Source organism: Sebastes fasciatus, chromosome 3, assembly GCF_043250625.1.
Source record: "Sebastes fasciatus isolate fSebFas1 chromosome 3, fSebFas1.pri, whole genome shotgun sequence".
Classification (NCBI taxonomy): Eukaryota; Metazoa; Chordata; class Actinopteri; order Perciformes; family Sebastidae; genus Sebastes; species Sebastes fasciatus.
Genome location: NC_133797.1, coordinates 38,791,645 through 38,810,490, shown reverse-complemented (window position 1 = coordinate 38,810,490; position 18,846 = coordinate 38,791,645). Strand labels below are relative to the sequence as shown.

The following is an 18,846-nucleotide window of genomic DNA, read 5'->3' as shown; positions in this document are numbered from 1 at the left end:
TGATGACAGGAGGAGAATCTCAACGCTGATAGGCTTTCACGACACAGTGTCACACAAATTTCTCGCTCCAGTTGAAATATTTCAACTCCTGTTTGCGTCACGCCATTCTCAAATTGGTGACTATTCGCCTCTTTGCATTGACTTTGTATGTAATCGCGCCGTGCGAAAAGTTTGCTTCGCTCTTGGTGTGAATGCACCATAAGAAGGATGAGGAAAATTCCCCTGCAGAAATGTGACAATGTGCATATACTTTGCGGTAAAAAAAAGCGACATTTTCACATCTTAATGGAATATACAGACTTCTCATTTCAACTTTTTCATTCTGGAAACGTTTAATTTTTCATAATCAAGTTTCTTTTTGTTGCTCAGTGATACAGAACAAAGAGAGACTTGGTTAGTGAAGGAGGAAATACTGTTTACAAATACAAAGACACACACATACACAGTTCAGCCCCGACAGCATGAGTGGTAGCACAGATTCAGGCTATAAAGACAGCTATTATACAGCTATTTACATAAACCGCTCTGCAGTTTGGAGTCTCTATAAGAATACATCATATTATTTAGTCGTCAAAACCCTAATGCATTCCTGCATTTGGAAATAAAGCACCTTTATTTTTCATTTTGATATGTTGGGATATACTCGTGTTCACAAGGTCAGTTCGCCAAAATTACATGAAATATGACTTCCCCCTCTTGGCACAGCTATGCAGCTCATTTGACTTTAATTCATTTCTTTTAGAGGTTTGACTGTTTTCATTGGGACTATTTCTTCAGAAGAAAACAGTCCCAATGAAACATGTTGACAGTAACCACATCACTTTCTGGAAAGAGACATTGCTGATGAGCTTTTTAAATGTAATTTATAATATTTTGAGCACCACAAACAGATATTCCACTTATCTCTATAGTGAAGTCTTTTAATTTGGTAGATTTGGAGGAGTCAGAATTGTTGGCACATGGGGGGCAGCAGCTGGCTCGTCATTAGTCACTGATGTTACACACCTGGGATGCACCTGGAGTTGACATGATTGTTTTAGACCAGGGTCTGAAATTACCTTTTTTCACTTCCTGCCACTATGGCAGACAAGTGGGGTTTTTTTGTCTGCCACTCAGAAATTTTATCTGCCACTTTTGAAATCTCTGCGCTAAATGAAGGAATACAATTTTACACCTGCTCCCAGCTTTCAAACTGGAAACAACATGGAGGCTCGTTTGGAAACTTTCTTCTCTTATTTCACGAAAACAGTTCACCGAAATGTGATTTACACAAAGTAGACTAGCCCTCAACTTAATGCAAATGAGGAACGGCCATTGTGACGCTCTGACACTCGAACCGCTCCGCCACGCTACCAGAATGCATTGCACGGCTGCTTACATAGACAATGAATGGGAAGCGTGGAAAGGACGGAGGCTGTGGACACGTACCATAACTGTCGGAGAGCATCAATTAGAGGAATCGATAGTCATGGAAGGATGAGATGCCAAGAAAGCGGCCAACTACTGTTCTCTATTCCATTAACATTTTTCTCAGCCTGCCAAAGTGACAGATGTCCTGATGAATTCACCCGCCACTGCCAACAATTTACCCGCATTTGGCGGTTGCTAATTTCAGACCCTGTTTTAGACTATACAACATTTTAATGTATCTACCATTTTAACCATAAAATACAAACATCAGCAGCAGCATGATGCACCATCAATTAATGACCCAAGAACAAATGAAAAATCATAGAAACCAAAGTTCCAAATATATAGAAATAATTGAAAAGTCTAGATGAGCTCCTAACCAGTTTAATATTTGTGAATCGATTGCACCATGAGGGGTAAGTGGGTGAACTAACCTTTTAAAGCTAAGCGTTTCTTCTGAAACATGATGTTAACGGTATGACAGCAGTCTGTCTGAACACACTTTAATCTCTCTATTCAAAGCACAGACACATAACTGATTGCACAGATGTAAGATTCCTGATACAACTTGTGTTTGTACACAAAGTCCCTGAAAGGAGTGGAGAGGAGACGTAGCACAGCACAGAAGTAAGAAAAATGATTTACTTTGTACAAAAGTGTATTTCGAGTGCAAATTCAACATTCTTCCTAATTGCGTGCTGTGCTACCCGTCTCTTTTTTATTGTTCCTTTTGATTCTAATACGTTTTTGGGCAATCCTCGTTTAAGAAAGCACAGTATATTCCTCTCCAGGCTGAAAGGGATTTTTAATAAGCACCAAACTTGTAATGTCCTCTTTAGTTCTCCTTTCTTGGCATGAAGCAGTATCCATGGCAAAAATAATCCTCTTTCACTGGATGCTAGGTTCCACCAGGTATCCATTGAAGGTGATGTAAACATCCACGTCGTCGCTGTAAACGGCGTTCTCCCTCTCCCTCTTGTAGAGTCGAACCCAGACCTCGTCGTTCAGAGCCAGATTCATCATGACGCTCTGGCTCTGCATGATGGACCTCTCGCTGGGCTGAGCGTACAGGATCACCTGCTCCTTGTCGTTGTGCATCAGGTGGAGGTAGGTCTCCTTAAAGTTCCAGGTGTGGATGTTGATGTTGAAAAAGTAGATCCCCGGCACGTAGCAGTAGAACTTTCCCTTGAACATGTTGAAGTGCTCGTGGAGGTTGACGAACACCGTGTCGAACACCAGCGCCTGGTAGTATTCTATGCTGTGCAGAGACTTGCGACGTCCCACCGAGAAGGAAGAGCGAGGGATCTTACAGGCGTCTCCGGGGGAACCCGCCTGGCCTTTGGTGCCTTTAGGGCCAAATGGTCCTCGGTTACCAGGAGGTCCCTCTAAACCGGGCTTGCCAAGTGTACCCATGTCTCCTCGGTCTCCTTTATCACCTGCGTGGACAAGAAGAAACTAACTTCAGCGGTGGAAAGTTACTAAGAACATTTACTGAAGTACTGTACTTACACTTTATGCTACTTCCTACTTCTACTCCACTACATTTGAGAGGGAAATATTGTCCCTCACTACATTTATTATATATTATTATACAGGTCATTATAGGTAGAAAAAAAATAAAAATATATAATCTACGGAGCTGTGAAGGGGGTGATATTTCTAGAAAAAAAAATCACAATTTTTTGAGAAAAACACTTGAATATTCTGTAAAACTATAGTCATAAATTTGCGAGAAAAAAACATAGAAATTCCATGAGATTAAAGTAGAGTAAAAAAGAAAAGAAAAGAAAAATAGCGTTTTTTTGTGAAAGAACCACATTGCTTCACTTTGCAGTTGGCTCAACCTCATCACACCACAGACACTGTCGTTAAACACGGCAGTAACGTGAGCCGCCGAGTGCGAAACATATTAAATATATTAGTATTTCTTTATGGTCATAAAAGAACACAGAAAGAACATGGAAAAAGGCATACACTGTATGTATCTTTCAGGACCTTCGCCTCGCTCAGAGTCCATCCTTGCCATAAGAACACTACTTCAGGTGCAATGAAATTCAGATGGTGCCTGTTATTACCGGGGTATTGCACAAAATTAAATAAATTTGTACAAAAATATTTTTTCTTGCAAATGTGTGACTTTAATCTCTGAGAATACCTGAGTTTTTTCACGTAAATGTACGACTTTATTTTTCGCAAATTTATGAGTTTGTAATCAGAGAATATTCTTTTTTTCTCTCTTAAATTGACCACTTTTAATATCAGAAAATATTCATTTTTATTTATTTTTAATTTATTTTTTTTTACTTACGACAAAATTTCGAGATTAAAGTTTTTTATTTTAATCCTGGAAATTCTGAGTTTCTTTTACCTACAATGGCCCAAATACACTGTTGTACTTTACGGATTAAGATTTTAGATCTAATAAGACTATAAAGCACAACACAGTAATAAAAGCAGTTTTACTTTTGATATTTCTTATACATTTTGCTGATAATATACTTGCATCATTTTACTCAAGTAGGATTTTAAATGCAGGATCTTTACTTGTAATGAAGTGTTTTTACATTAATGTATTGGTACTAGTACATAAGTAAAGATCTGAGTATTTCTTCCACCACTGTTTAACTTTGGGTGTTCATAGGAACATTTTAATATTTTAGCTTTTAATATGTGTTTTTTTTTCATAGAGGATGAATTAGATGTTACTTATGGAGATAATACTGATATCCTCTTTTTGTCAGTAACAGTAACATTAACAGTCGAGGCTGGTCCAGGCTCCATGATTTCATCCCTAATTGGTCGTAGTTCAGCTCTTACTGAGTAAACAACTGATCCAAGACAGAACAGACCGTTCATTTGGACATGCACACGATGCCATTAAGCTCTTAATTGTCTTTTATAACGGTTACAAATCCAGAAATGGAAACTAACTTCAGCAAAGCTTTTCACATCTAACATCCCAAATGCTACTCGTAAATCTGAAAGCATTTTGTTGAAGCGATGCTTATCTTAATTCTGTGCTCCTCGTGGACTGTGAGACAAAAATGTTCTGACAGAAATGTGTGAGGAGGATCCGTCTGGAAAATGTTAACTGATGTGTTCATGTGCCAGGAGTTTTAAAATGCTGAGTCAAAAAAACATTTTGATGTAATCCATGACCTATATTGACCTCTACTGAGGACCGGAACGGCAAATAACATTGATATACTTTATTTCTGCAAGAGGGAAGATCTTGTAATGCCAAAGGGCATCGAAAAGAAAGGAAAGGGTTAAAGGGTTTTAAAAATATCAGCTAATATAAGAGAGGTTAAGAGGCTTTCTCTCAACAAATACTTTCTCTTTATACGAGACAACTAAAGTTTGGTTTAAATTAAAGGGCATTAACTGTATAAGAGACAAAACAGCTACTACTGTAGTTCATATTGTCAGCTATTCTCCATGGTCAGCTGGAAACATGGCTGTCAGAGAAAACCATTAGAGCTGCAACAATAAATACATTAGTTGTCAACTATTAAATTAATCACCAATTATTTTGATAATCGGTTTGAGTCATTTTTTAAGAAACAAATGATCTGATTTGAGCTTCTTAAATGTGAATATTTTCTGGTTTCTTTACTCCTCTATGACAGCAAGCTGAATATATTTAAGTTGTGGACAAAACAAGACATTAGAGGACGTCATCTTGGGATTTGGGAAACACTGATCCACATTTTTCTGACATTTTATAGACCAAACAACTAATCGATTAATAGATAAAATAATCTGCAAGTAGTTGCAGCCCTAAAAAAACATGTTCAAATTCTGTGAGTGAGATGAATTCTCCTACTTCCTTAGCTAAATAAATCATTTAAAACTCCATTGGATTATCTAAATAATGCACATAACAACACAGCTGAAAACAGAGCTGCTTCTCTCACAGTTCATTCAGAAAGGATTCACATGTTATGTTGCAACATTATGCTAAACGAGTTTAAATTATTTCTACCCTCATCAAGCACTAAATACCCCATGATGACAAAGACAAAACAGGATTTTAAAGATTCTTGCAACTTTATTAAAAATGAAAAAAAACAAAAAACAGAAATATCTCATTGACTCATTGAGGCACTTGAAATGTATCTCAGGTGCCTCCCATTTCTCCTGATCATCTCTGAGGTGTTTCTACTCCTGATTGGAGTCCACCTGTGGTTAGTTCAACTGATTGGACGTGTTAGGGAGAGGCTCCCACACCTGTCTATATAAGATCTGACAGCTGACAATGCACATTAGCGCAACCACCAAGCCATTAGGCTGAAAGAGCTGTGAGCAGAGCTCAGAGACAGGGGGGGTGTTGAGGCACAGATCTGAATTTATGTTTCACCACTTGTTTATTTACTTTAATTTGTCACCTGTCTCTCTACATACAAACCCCAAACCACTTCATTCATGCACACATGTGCTCATGTTAATGTAGTTTGTTGGATGTGTTAGCCCTCAGTGGCTCTATCCTGCTTACGTGTTGTATCCTGTTTTGTTGCCACAACAACTCAACGCTGTTTGTCTGGATTTAAAAATTCAATGCGACTTGACAGCAAGCTCTGAAAATGATCAATGAGCTTCAAAAATTTCAGTCAGGATTGGAGCCAGGATCTACATCAGTGAACATTTTGACTGTTTGCTGTTGTTCCAAAGTACACACAAACCTCTGTGCTATGAAATCAAGTGAGACTACCTCCATCACCGTATCAGTATGAAACAGCTGTATTAAAAATTATAAAAAGACCCGTGAGCAAAGCAAACATTCCTTAAAGGGACTCTATGTAAGAATCAGAAATTGCTTGTTAACAGCGACACCTGTGGCCGTTAAGTCAATGAAAATCAGCGGCTTGCGCTTGTGCTCGCTCTACATAGACATGAACGAGCATCACTCAAAACAGTGAGGCGACACACGTCAGCTAAAACCACAATATCACTCTATATTTCAGCTGCTTGACAGTAATGTTAGCTGACCAGACCAAGGTCTCTCCATGAAACGATTCTGATACTGTGTTTTCCTGCTTCAGCCTCCCGACCGCGGTCAGAAGGAAACAGGGGAGACACTGGAGTTTTGGTCGGAGACTATAACGTTACTCGCTCTGGAGCCCCGTGTATTCACAAGACACAGGAAACCTCTGCTGGTCTGGAGGAGCTGCAGCATTTATTTATGCACAAATTTCCACTGAACATTCACTAGATATTCTCAGAGCTAAACCAACTCTTCTGCAGTGTGTAGTGTGCACGCATGCACGTGAGAGGTGGAGCGAGATAGCGAGTGAGAACGAGCGCGGTGTGTGAGTGAAGGCAGGCAGAGAGCAGAGTACAGCAGAGACACCGGCCATGGAGACTTAAGCTACGGTCTCCCCTATGTCCTCTGGCCGCGGTCGGGAGGCTGGAGCAGGATTAGTTGACACTGTTTTGCAAGACGGGCTTCACTAGATAGAGCTTTGCAGTTTTGGTGTTTCCGTGTAGTTTGTGTTGGAACAATGTAGCCACACGCGAGCGCGCATGGGACGCCGACCCACAATGATTTACAAGAGTGTAAGAAGTTACAAACAGTCCCTTCAAACAGAAGCGAATAAACCTGAGAAATAAAACAACCCAGTGTTTTATATATTTAGGTCTATGGGGCTCTAAAGAAATCTTGTTCTGCTGTCTGGATCAGGAGTTAAACACTTCTGGGTTGGTAAACCACACAGGAAGAAGCCACCCTCGCTTCCTGGAGGCCTGAAGTAAACACCAGTGATCCTCAGGACAGATGCACGATTATCTGTCCAGCTGTGACCAGCGTCCACACAAAGAGCCCTGAAGCAGTTTCCACAAACAGCAGCTACCACACCAGAAGGCCATACAGTACATGGGACTGATCCTTTGTCCTCAAATCAAATAACAACCTCATGATGGCAATGTAAGATCCTGACCTTTCTTTCTCTATAAATATTACAGAGAAATATCCACTGTTAGATATCAATTTGTGATATTTGATGAATCCCAGGAGAACATTTGAAAGAACATATTGTGAGTTACTCTCCTGCGTCATCTGTTTCTAATTGAGCTGCTGATTTCCTTCCCCACAGTCAGGCTGTCCACATACACCGTTCGTAGCTATACGTACGAAAAGTAATGCACTGTAATTTGTGTATATATATCCCACAAAATGAATGCGTATTTAATCCACGTAATCGTGAACCAGGAAGTATATAGGAGGAGGTCAGCGTGGATGGGTTCGTCAAAAAACACATGACCCACCCAGGAGACCGCTGTTCGTCTCCCGTGTGGAACCAGAAGTCAACGTTGATTTGTCACCTAACTTCCGTACTTAAGTAACGCCGCTTCCGGAGTTATTTAAAACCAAACCACCATCTTTTCCTAAACCCGACTAAGTAGTTTCAACCCGGTCTCACAGGAAGGCGTATAAATACCACAACATTACACAGACATTCTGCATTCCAGCCTTTTAACGTGTATTTGTACGCCACTTTTTGCGTGTCAAGTGTACGTTGCGTAAACATCTACAGTTAGGTTTAGGCAAGAAAACCACTTAGTTAGGGTAAGGGAAAACGTCATAGTTGAACTTAAAATAAGTAAGTAAACTAAGTGAACGTCTGGAAACAACAGGCCGTTAAGTCAACTTTTGTTAACATAACGGCTACAGTTGTCGCTGTTAACAAGCAATTTCTGATTCTTACATAGAGTCCCTTTAATTCGGTGAATGTAGATGTGATGTCAGATGTGTGCGTGCAGAATCGCCCCGGTCCATGACTGTGGGTTCTGGTTTCTTTTGAGAAATTTGGCTGACTGATTTTCTTTGAATCCAATCACCGCAGCTTTGTGGGCGCAAACCCAACCTCACACACACACACACAAAGCATACTCTATTGTTTTCCAGAGAGCAGTGAGCCAGTGCAACACATAAGAAAAAGGAGTGCGTGTGTTTGTGTGTATTATTTATATGCATTGCAAGAGCACAACTCTCCAAAGCTTAGTGTGTGGCTTTGTGCATGAGTGTGTGACTATGTTCCTCTGTGTGTGTGTGTGTGTGTGTGTGTGTGTGTGTGTTTGTGTACAGTATGTGTGTTTTCTGCCAAATAAGCAAGTTCAGTGCCAGGTGAAAGCGTCTGTTGGGACCTCCCTCATTGCACAGCTGCAATGCAGTAACGCTGTATACTGTTTCCTTGCAACAATTTGAGACATAAATACAGCTCATCAGCCTCAGGGGTTAACTGAGGTTATATCCTCCAAGTTATCCGAGTCCAGATAGGACTGCAAGAGCTCACTTTTCTGTTTTTGCTTGCAACAAAAATGCGATCCCTCTCTTGCTTCCCACCAATGACCCGACCTGAATGTGGCCCAATGGAAAGTTCATGCTTCAGTCACAAAGACTTGTTTCCATTAACATTTTTTTATGCACATTTTAAAGTATTGCATGGAATCCATACTCGATAAAACTTTCTCAATTGCGCCAAAAAAGTTTTTACGCTCACTTGAGGTGTTTTTTTGTTGAAAAAGAGTTGATGCGCTAAATGGGATATGGAAACACCTTTGCCGAATTAATTCTGACGTAACAAACATTTAACTTACACGACTGACCGGCTGTTTCTGCTGTCGCCGTCTTCCCAGATATATATTAATGTCGTCTTTGTCTCCAGACAGCATGAAACATGTCCAATACTAGCAGACATGAAAGAACAATTACAAGTTGCTCAATTGAAACAGATTCCTGAAGACTTCTCTCCATTTTTCTCTCGTAGATGATAAGATGGCCAAGACGACTTGTTTTGTTTCTGGTTCGCAACCATAGACTGTATATAAGAAGTGGATGTAGTCACCGTGATGTCACCCATTGGTTGTGGACTGCCGTTTTGAAGCCTCGAGTTTGACATTTTGGCCATCACCATCTTAGTTTTTGACCGTTGCCATCTTGGCTTTTTGCAACCAGAAGCGACACAAGAGGGTGGAGCTAAGTACAACTGAACGCTGAATAACACGTTTTAGGCGACCAAAAAGGTTAGAATCAACTTTGATGAAGTGAAAACACACTGTGAAAGGGTTAAAGCTCTAAGATGAAAACACGGACAACTCCCAGATTGGACAACGCCGTGGTAGCGACCTGTCAATCACAACGTAGCCACTTCCTAAAGCATCCCCTGCTTTATGGTCTATTTCACTCCAAATGGGACCATCATTTACTAAATGAACATCATGCTGTATTGAAGAAGACTTGAAACTAGCGATTGAGACCATAAACCCATGTTTACAATGTTTACTTAGGTAATAAATCAAGTGAGATGACTTCTATACGATCAGACTTCTTTTAGCAACCAGAGGAGTCGCCCCCTGCTGGCTGTTAGATAGAACAGTACAGTACGTCTTCTTCTTCTCTGTTTAATGGCGGATTACAGCCATGCGTAGCCTATAGCTCCAGCGTGTGACCAAACTACGCTGTAGCTGAGTTTATTTACTCCAAACCAGTTGATGGAAACGCGCCTAATTCGCATTTCTTTTTAGAGTTCACTTCAAAGTTCACCTGAACTTCAACTGGTCTGCTTGACAATTGAATGGAGACACGACTTCTGATACAAACTGTGTCCAAGACGTCAAAATGTAACTTAGCTTTCTTTACTGGAAAAGCTGTGGGTTCTTCTGCAGTATAAAATGGCCTTAATTGCCTAAAACTATGCATTATTGTTGCATGTGTGTAAAAGAGAGAGAGAAAGACATTTTTCTTTTCATGGTTCAGCCGTTGGACTGGTTCGGGGGTTGATTGCGGGTCAGAACAGACCTGGCATGTTCAGTTACCAAAGCACCAGCAGATAAAGTGTGATGACACATCGTTTGGACCGCTGAGGCTCCGATATTAGAGACACATGTTCTCACAAATCCCTCTCCAGCTGTGATTGTGCAGTTTTTGGATCTCATAAAATCCTTTCTAATCCCTTTTCTCTTGTCATGTTTTTCTATCTCTTTGTGTTTCATCCCCGGGCTTCAACGCACACTTGCACATACAAATAAGGCCGCACAAAATGCATAAATACGTAAATATCATCTCATACAAGCTGTCGCAGATTTGACTGTGACGGAGCAGTGCATGGAATTGAGTCAGTCATGTGTAACAAGTCACGGTTCCTAGTGTCTGAAGACCTGGCCCGAGGCTTAGAGTCTGGCCGGGTAGAAATGATATTCCGTCTAATCTTGTGGTTGTGTTTTTATGTGGTTTGTAGATAGATGTGCTCTTAAACGCTACCAGGTTCAGTGAAATGTTGCCCTTTCCAGTTTAATAAAACTTTTTGGATCTATAATCCAGTGTGTGGACTGTCTACTTTTTTTCCTTGTAGATACATTTTGGGAAGGAAAATGTCATTCTTCCTTACACTTCTTTGACTTCATAGCTTACATAAATTCATCTGTTGATATACAGTTTCTATGAAAGACACTGTCAAAAGCTATTAAATTCACTGTTATTTGGCAGTCTGGTTCCTTTGCTTTGCTCAGAGGCCATCCTTTCCATAATAACACTACTTTGGGAGCAACGGAAGTCGGACAGCGGCTGGCGGTACCACGGCTTTGCACTCTGCGGCTCACGTTACCCTAGACTGTATATAAGAAGTGGACGTAGTCACTGTGACGTCACCCATTGGTTTGTGGACTGCCATTTTGAAGCCTTGAGCTCGGCATTTTGGCCGTCACCATCTTGTTTTTTTGCAACCAGAAGTGACACAAGAGGGTGGAGCAAAGTACAACCAAACACTGAATAAGACATTTTCAGGCGACCAAAAAGTTTATAATTAGCTTTGATGAAGTGAAAACACACTGTGAAAGGGTTAAGGTTCTAAGACGAAAACACGGACAACTCCCAGCTCGGACAACGCTGTGGTAGCGACCTGTCAATCACAAGGTAGCCCCGCCCTAAAGCATCCCCTGCTTTATGGTCTATTTGACTCTAAATGGGACCATAATTTACTAAATGAACATCATGCTGTATTGAAGAAGACTTGAAACTAGTGATTGAGACCATAAACTCATGTTTACAATGTTTACTGAGGTAATAGATCAAGTGAGAAGTAGGCTCATTTCTCATAGACTTCTATACAATCAGACTTCTTTTAGCAACCAGAGGAGTCGCCCCCTGCTGGCTGTTAGAGAGAATGCAGGTTTCAGGCACTGTAGTTGACCACTGGCGTTTCAACAGTTTCACAGGCGTGTCAGAGAACTACGGTGGCCTTCAGGTTACGTAAAAACGTGAAAGGCTCTCTCCAGAGCCAGTGTTTGGTTTGTCCGTTCTGGGCTACTGTAGAAACATGGCGGAGCAACAAGGCGGACTCTATGACGAGGAATCCCCTTCATATCTATGTAGATATGCAGGGCTCATTCTAAGCTAACGAAAACACAACATTTCTTAGTTTCATGTGATTAAACACTAATAAAACCATAGTTATGAATATTATATTCCATTTCTACCAATAGATCCCCACTGGCACAGTTCCATTATAACACTCATGATTACTCTTCAGATTTAATAGTGGCCTTGTCAGACACACAACCATCTGGAAAAGCAGAAGCTGAGATCTGATCAAGGAAATATAGCTTGAAGCAGAGAGAGAGATAGTAACACAGATATTATGGGAGGGATGTTTTTTGGTGAATGAACAAGCAACTGCAACACTGAATTATTGCTTAAAGCACAGTACGTGAAAGACATACAAATCAATGACAATTATGTTCCATCCTGCAAGAATCAGAAGACAGAAAACTGAGGAACTGCCAAACAAACTGGAAGTGCCAGTAAACTTTAACTCAGCAGTAGTTAACAGAAGCTAATCCAGACTCTGGTACCTTTGAGGATGGTCATGTTGATCACGGTACGGACCTCGGGCATCTGATATTGGTTCGTGGATGCTGGCGGCTCCGACTGGTCGCAGCACCGCCTGCAGAGTCTGGAAGGAGATCTGGAGGGGGAGGGGACGCAGCACGCCAGGGGGAGGAGTAAAAGCAGCCTCAAACACACCGCCAACATGGCTGTCACAACCTGGGACAGGAATGAAACAGAAAGGAAGTTATAGGTTAAATGTATGTTTAACTGTAGGCCAATAACGTATGACGTCATAGCAAAAGAAGACACTTACAGTACGGATCCATGCGACTCTAAAACCCACCACATAATATATTATATTTATAATGAGGCTCTTGCTTACGCCCTTCTCCAGAGCAACTTCTGCTAAGTCCAACAAGCTAAACTTAGGCTAACCTACACCCATAATTTTGGGATGACTGGCCAAGTGTCAAGATATTTCCATGACTATAATGGCAGAGTTGAAAATACTGACAGTATCCATCAGGCTTTGCTGAAGTACGAACGAAGTAAAACCGTTTTTCTGGGTTCATGATTTTTTTGCACAAATGTACAACAATGAAAGTTCACCACACTTAATCTCTGGCAGCTGTTGAAAGGTTTCTGGGAAAAATTAATTACTATTTAATATTTCAGCATTAAGTCCTGGCATACCTTGAACATCACAGACTGATCACAGGTCAAAATCTACATATACTTTCCCCCTTTAACTTTCAAGTACCAAAAAAACACTGTGGTATGAAAGTCGAAGCCACAGATGACAGATTGTGTTGTGACCAACACTTCTCAAATGGGATCCAGAGGACGTGGATTAAGAATCCAACGTTCAGGAGAAAAGCTATAGATTTGGAAGCTAAAAGGAAGGAGGGAGTTATGTGGCCTTCCATACGTACACACAAACACATCTGGACCTGATTAGATGTGAAAACATCAGCAGCTCTGCATGAGCCCACAGCAAGAAACACTTTCACATAGCTTTCATGTCCGAGGGCGATATGTGCTGCTGAACCTGTTGTCACACCTCGTCTGTTGGTCCAGATCCACCGGCACACACACATTTCTCTCTGATACAAAACCACAAACTAGAAGCTAGGAAAGAATCATTTAAATGTGACAAAAGACACTAGATTTACTCATTGGACTATACCCTGAAAGCTTTCAGTTGTATTTAGCAGTAAAGAGATGTTTGTTAAGGTAGTTCTGTGTGACCATGTAAACATATGGCACTCGGATGATCCTTTTACCCAGAGTGCCTTATGGTAAACTGAGTGCGTATGTTTCTAGGATGGATAATCCTGTTGGGGTTGGGACCTCCGATCCACCGAGTCCCACAAGACCACGATGTGTCATAAAACCCGACTGGCTCAAAAACGATTCAAGTTTTAGTATTTCCTTAAAGGTCCCACATCGTGCTCATTTTCAGGTTCATACTTTTATTTTGTGTTTCTACTAGAACATGTTTATATGCTTTAATGTTAAAAAAACAACTTTATTTTCCTCATACTGTCTGCCTGAATATACCAGTATTTACCCTCTGACTGAAAAGCTCCGTTTTAGTGCATTTCAACGGAATTGCGTTGCTAGGAAACAGTTTGGGTCCATGTTTACTTCCTACCAGCTGACGTTATTTACATACACTGCAAACAGGAAATAAACTTGGACACATTTAGAACGTTTACGTTTAAAACCGTGTAATGGTCTAAATATCGTATATTTGTGACATCACAAATGGACAGAAATCCTAACGGATTGTTTCAATCGCGCAATTTCTGAATACGAGCTGTGTGTATTTCTCTATATATTGAGCGTTTTGATAGTTTAACAGTAATTATAAAGCACTTAAACCTGCTTTATAATATAAAAGACATGAAAATCTTTCATTTTACAATATGGGATCTTTAAAATAATCAATGTATATGCTTTGCTACATATGATGTTATGATTGTAATGTTTTATAAAAATCAATCAGCATTCTTATATTGTGGATCCAATGATTACTTGTATGTGAAATTGGTCGCCCGAGCTGATTGATTCGTGCAATTTTACAGTTTTGGTTCCGTCTAACCGCAGGAGGCAGCTATTTTTAGCAAAAAAGAAAAGCTCTAAAAACACACTAACTATAACCCTGCCTGCCTCAGAACTGATAGAGCTTGCTGGTGAAGTTAGCTAGAAGCTAGTAGAGTATTTAGCAGCTTGAGAGCCACATATTTCCCCCAGGATAATAATAAAGACGCCTTTCTTGATTTACGCGTCTTTTGTACGCCAGGTATCCTGTACTGACTGCAAGGTAAACACATCCACGTATAAATGCTACGGAAGGATTTAGTGACGTAGTAAAAAGCGACCACTTATGGTGGATGAGTCCAACAAACATCAGACTTTTAACCAGGAGACCCGTATTTGAGACCGTTGTTGATCGGTGTTTTGTTTTGTAAGTTACGTTTGTAACGTGACGATTGTCACACGTTTTTATTGACGTTTGTGACGTGTTTTCTGTAGTTGTGATACGTTTTATTTAGTTTAGTTTAGTTTTCTTGTCTTAAACTAACTGCAGACGTTTGCGTGGCGAACAAATGACACGCGAAAATGTCTAATGCATTCTCAAGACACGCTGAATGTCTGGTAATGTTCTGGTATTTATACGCCTGCCTGTGAGACCGGGTTGGGAGGAGACCAAAAATGGAGCTAAAATGAGAGTGAATACTGGACTTACATTGGCCAGGTGTCCAGAAACAAATGAATGTGTCTGCTGCATGTGTAACTAGCCAACTGTTTGCAAACACATTCACTTTATAAACTATATTTGACATGTCAGTGTTGTGCCAGTTGCCTATTAACATATATATTTATAGTTTGAATTTCTGGCCGTCTGATGAATATAAATCCAATAATCTTTCCTTTTATCTCTGGTTTGGTGCTGGGCGGGTAGTGTACAGTGGATTTATCAGAGTTTATTTGCTGAAAACAGCTGCAGGGTTCCTTGATGAGAGGGGAATTTGAGGACAACACAACCAAAACAACGAGCCAAAACAATGAGCAGATAAATCCTGGCTGTCTGTCTGTTCTGTGTCCTCCATCTTTTCTCTATCAGTCACCTCTTTTGTCTTCTTTAGTCTACACTATTATCTCACTTTCCCATTTTCTATCCGTCTTCCTCCCACTTTTCTGTCTCACGTTTAGCCTCTGAAATCCACACATGTGTAACACAAATCCAGAAACAATAACAGAAGGCGGATGACAGAGAGAGAGAGAGAAAATAAACATGGGAGAGAGAGAGATGAGAGAGATAACAGAGAGATTCCCCCCGGGGGGTTTTCACAGTGATGGATGAATGTTAACTGGATTTGAGATGATGTATGGAGCATGACTGTGAGAAAATGAAAGGACTGGAGCTCTGCCACAATATTTTCTATCCAACTACTGATAGTAAAATATAATCAGAACCGTTATTATCTGAATCTGCTTCACTATCACAGTCAGCCAGATGTCAGAGGATATTCCTACTCATTCATGCAACATGTCTGAATCTGTTCAGATGTATTATTTGAATTTACTTGACCCATATACCCGTGATTATTTACAACAGAAGCTTCAATTCCATCAAGTTTATAAACCATCAATCAGAAATAAACCTGCAGCTCACATTGGACCCACACTTGCACCGTGCTCCTGCTCCTTGTTGTCCTTAGATCAAGGTTGAAGCACAGCGGAGATCGAGCCTTTGCAGCTGCAGACTCCAAACTCTGGAACGAGTTGTCTCTGCATGTTCGGCTGGCCCCTATCTGCCTGTTTTTAAATCCCATCTTAAAACATAACCTCTTTTACCTGACGAACCCGGTACCGGGTCCCACACACTGATTTTAATCATGGATGTGTTTGCAAAATAACAGTTTCAGATATCTCAAATGTCATTATGACCAGTAGTCAATTGTTGTGCATGACGTTGCTCATACGAGGCTTCCCATTGGATATTAGTCCAACAAAGCATCTAAACAGTGTCAGCAGAAGCTTTTGCTAACTTGGATAGTTCAGTAAAGTTGGAAAAGATATTCACAGATTCAAACTTCCCGGATCAATACCTCAAAACATTGTTAAAACAAAAACGACGGCTCTTTCTAACCGTAGTGAGGTAGACAACGAGCTACAAGCTAATTTTAATCATAACGAGCCTTTAATCCTCTGAGCTGGACGCATAACATCGGTCTCTTTGTGCAGCCGGCTGTGAGAGACGACGAGTGGTTCAGGGACCGCTGTGGATCAGATCGTTAGAAAATGACATGAAATAGAAAGAGCTCATCATCGAGGAATCTGTGGCCAACGAGAGCTTTGTTCGCTAGAGAGTTGTGGTAGAAATTTACAGCGTGTTGTAGATTTATTGTCTCCAGACACACTTTATAAACCCAGACCGCTGCAGTGCAGAAGCAATAGTATGTTTTAATAGCTTCCGCCTCCCGCTTGCCGTAGCTGCTGACGTAATCACAGATATCTGGAACGTCATTTTGCCTAGTCAAAACTCTAATTCAAGATATATGTAATTACATTTTGACTAGGTAGAATGAAAGTTAAAGATATCTCCAAATGATGTATCTCTAATCAAAGAAATGTTCAAGCTATCTATAACTTGATTGTAGATATCTACAATTAAATTATGAAATTATGACTATCTGTAACTCCAGTTTGATATATCTACAACGTCATTCTGACTAGTCAAAATTTAATTTAAGATATATAAAAAGGACAACGTAGATATCTGAAACTGGAATTACGACTAGTCAGAATTCACATTGCGGATATCTGCAACTGAATTGAGGATATATGTATTGAGAAACCCCATACACATGAATGGCAAAAGTAGTTTGAATCGTACTAGTCAGAATGTAATTAAGGATATCTTGAATTAGAGTTTTGACCAGGCAAAATGATGTTGCAGATATCTGTAATGAATATCCAGTCTAGCTATTAAAGCTGAAGTAGGTGAGACTGGAGCAAATATGATTAAAAAAAGTTATTTTTATGAAACGTGGTAGTACATGAAACAGGTAACCTGAAAAAAATCATGTGCCTCGATGTCCTCCAGTGCTCCTAACGGCATATGCAAGATTTCACAGACCGGAGGAAAACAAGCAGTAAGAGCTGATCTGAGGTCTGCTGTCCATCTGCTGTCTATGAGAGCCGGCTGTCAATCTCTCGCAAACTCCAACCAAATGGTCAAACTAGGCAGCGCTGATCAAATATGAATCAATATTATTTTACGTTAATGCCTATTTCTCTCCTCAAATGTTCTCAGAATCATCTTGTAGTGCACGGTTTAGCTGTAAAATGAACAGATTTTCTAAAGCCTGAAAACAGAGCCATGAGGAGGAGCAGAAGTCTAGTTTTCACTCAGAACACTTGAATTACAATATGCTGAAAGGTTATGATGGAACTTTTGCCCAGTGATGCCAAAAATATATACTGCCTACTGCAGCTTTAAATGTTAAAACGGTTTGCCAAGGCTAAGGTCTATTGTGTGTTAGGCTACTTTTGCATCTGAATGTGATCACAACGTAACAACAAACAGCAGAATAGTTTCCACCATCCTTAAAAAATAGATCCTGGAAACAGATTTAATATTTCATGTTTGGTAACCTGATATTTCCTGAGTTGATGCCAAATGTATCATATCATGACCTCATGTGACCTCATCACCCCTCCTCAGCCCCCCAGAGCTGTGAGCACACTTTGCACCATGATGATCATGAAGACAACACAGTGAACACTCAGAGCCTTGTAACGAGCCAACCACAACACATGCAACAGTCATAATGCACTCATTTAAGAAGCCACGTGTACAGAGCAGAGCATCAGTCTGGCATTCAGCTGCAGTCCGGATAAACTACACACACACACACGCACACACACACACACACAAGCAATGCACTTTAAGAAAAAGGCGTCTGTGCGCGTGCACGGCGATGTTAGAGGTAACTTTTCCCGCATGAAGCTGCTGAGTTGGCGACTTGTGAATAACTTCTTCTATCCTGCACGTCTCTGCATGCACGCAAACGCGCCGCCGGCTCTCTCTTCTTCTTCTTCTTCTTCTTCTTCTTTAGATGTTTTTTTTGTGTTTTTAAAGCTCCAGAGGAGGAGGATGATTAGTATTATGATTATTGTGAGACGGATTGTCATAAAGAGTCGTTGTCACAGAGTGTCAGAGTGTCTGGTCGCGTTTCTTACCTGCTGGAGTTTCACCACCGCGGAGGAGACAAAAAACAGGCTGCTGCTGTCAGACTGACTGAGAGGAGGAACTACTGAGGAGCAGCCTCTCTCTCTCTCTCTCTCTCTCTCTACACACACCTTAACTCCCTCCCCCATCAAAGAAGATCAATTCTCAACTCTTTCTCCCTCTTCATGTCCCCCTCTCCCCTCTTGCTTTTTCCTCCTGTAACAACACTCCCCCTCCATCCCTCCATCAACTCCACATCCATCAACTCCACATCCATCAACTCCACATCCATCAACTCCACATCCATCAACTCCATCAACTCCTCCTCCATCCTTCCATCAACTCCCCCTCCATCCCTCCATCAACT

General features: G+C 40.7%; 1 protein-coding gene across 1 annotated transcript; it reads right to left on the bottom strand.

Moving 5' to 3' along the window:
- Nucleotides 1-313: 313 nt before the first annotated feature.
- Nucleotides 314-18,596, bottom strand: c1qtnf6b (C1q and TNF related 6b). The gene is made up of 3 exons (XM_074630888.1): nt 18,491-18,596; nt 12,259-12,451; nt 314-2,846 (listed from the first exon to the last, which is right to left on the bottom strand). Exons 2-3 carry the CDS (start codon nt 12,437-12,439, stop codon nt 2,299-2,301), a joined length of 729 nt encoding a protein of 242 aa, XP_074486989.1. The 5' UTR covers nt 12,440-12,451; nt 18,491-18,596; the 3' UTR covers nt 314-2,298.
- Between the last annotated feature and the right edge of the window lie 250 nt (nt 18,597-18,846).

What these genes read in the sequence shown, in the direction of transcription:
- c1qtnf6b (XM_074630888.1), bottom strand. Translation starts at nt 12,439, where the DNA reads ATGTTGGCGGTGTGTTTGAGGCTGCTTTTACTCCTCCCCCTGGCGTGC. An exon ending in CAACATGACCATCCTCAAAG is followed by an intron (nt 2,847 to 12,258) that starts GTACCAGAGTCT and finishes TTGTCCACGCAG; the next exon opens with GTGATAAAGGAGACCGAGGA.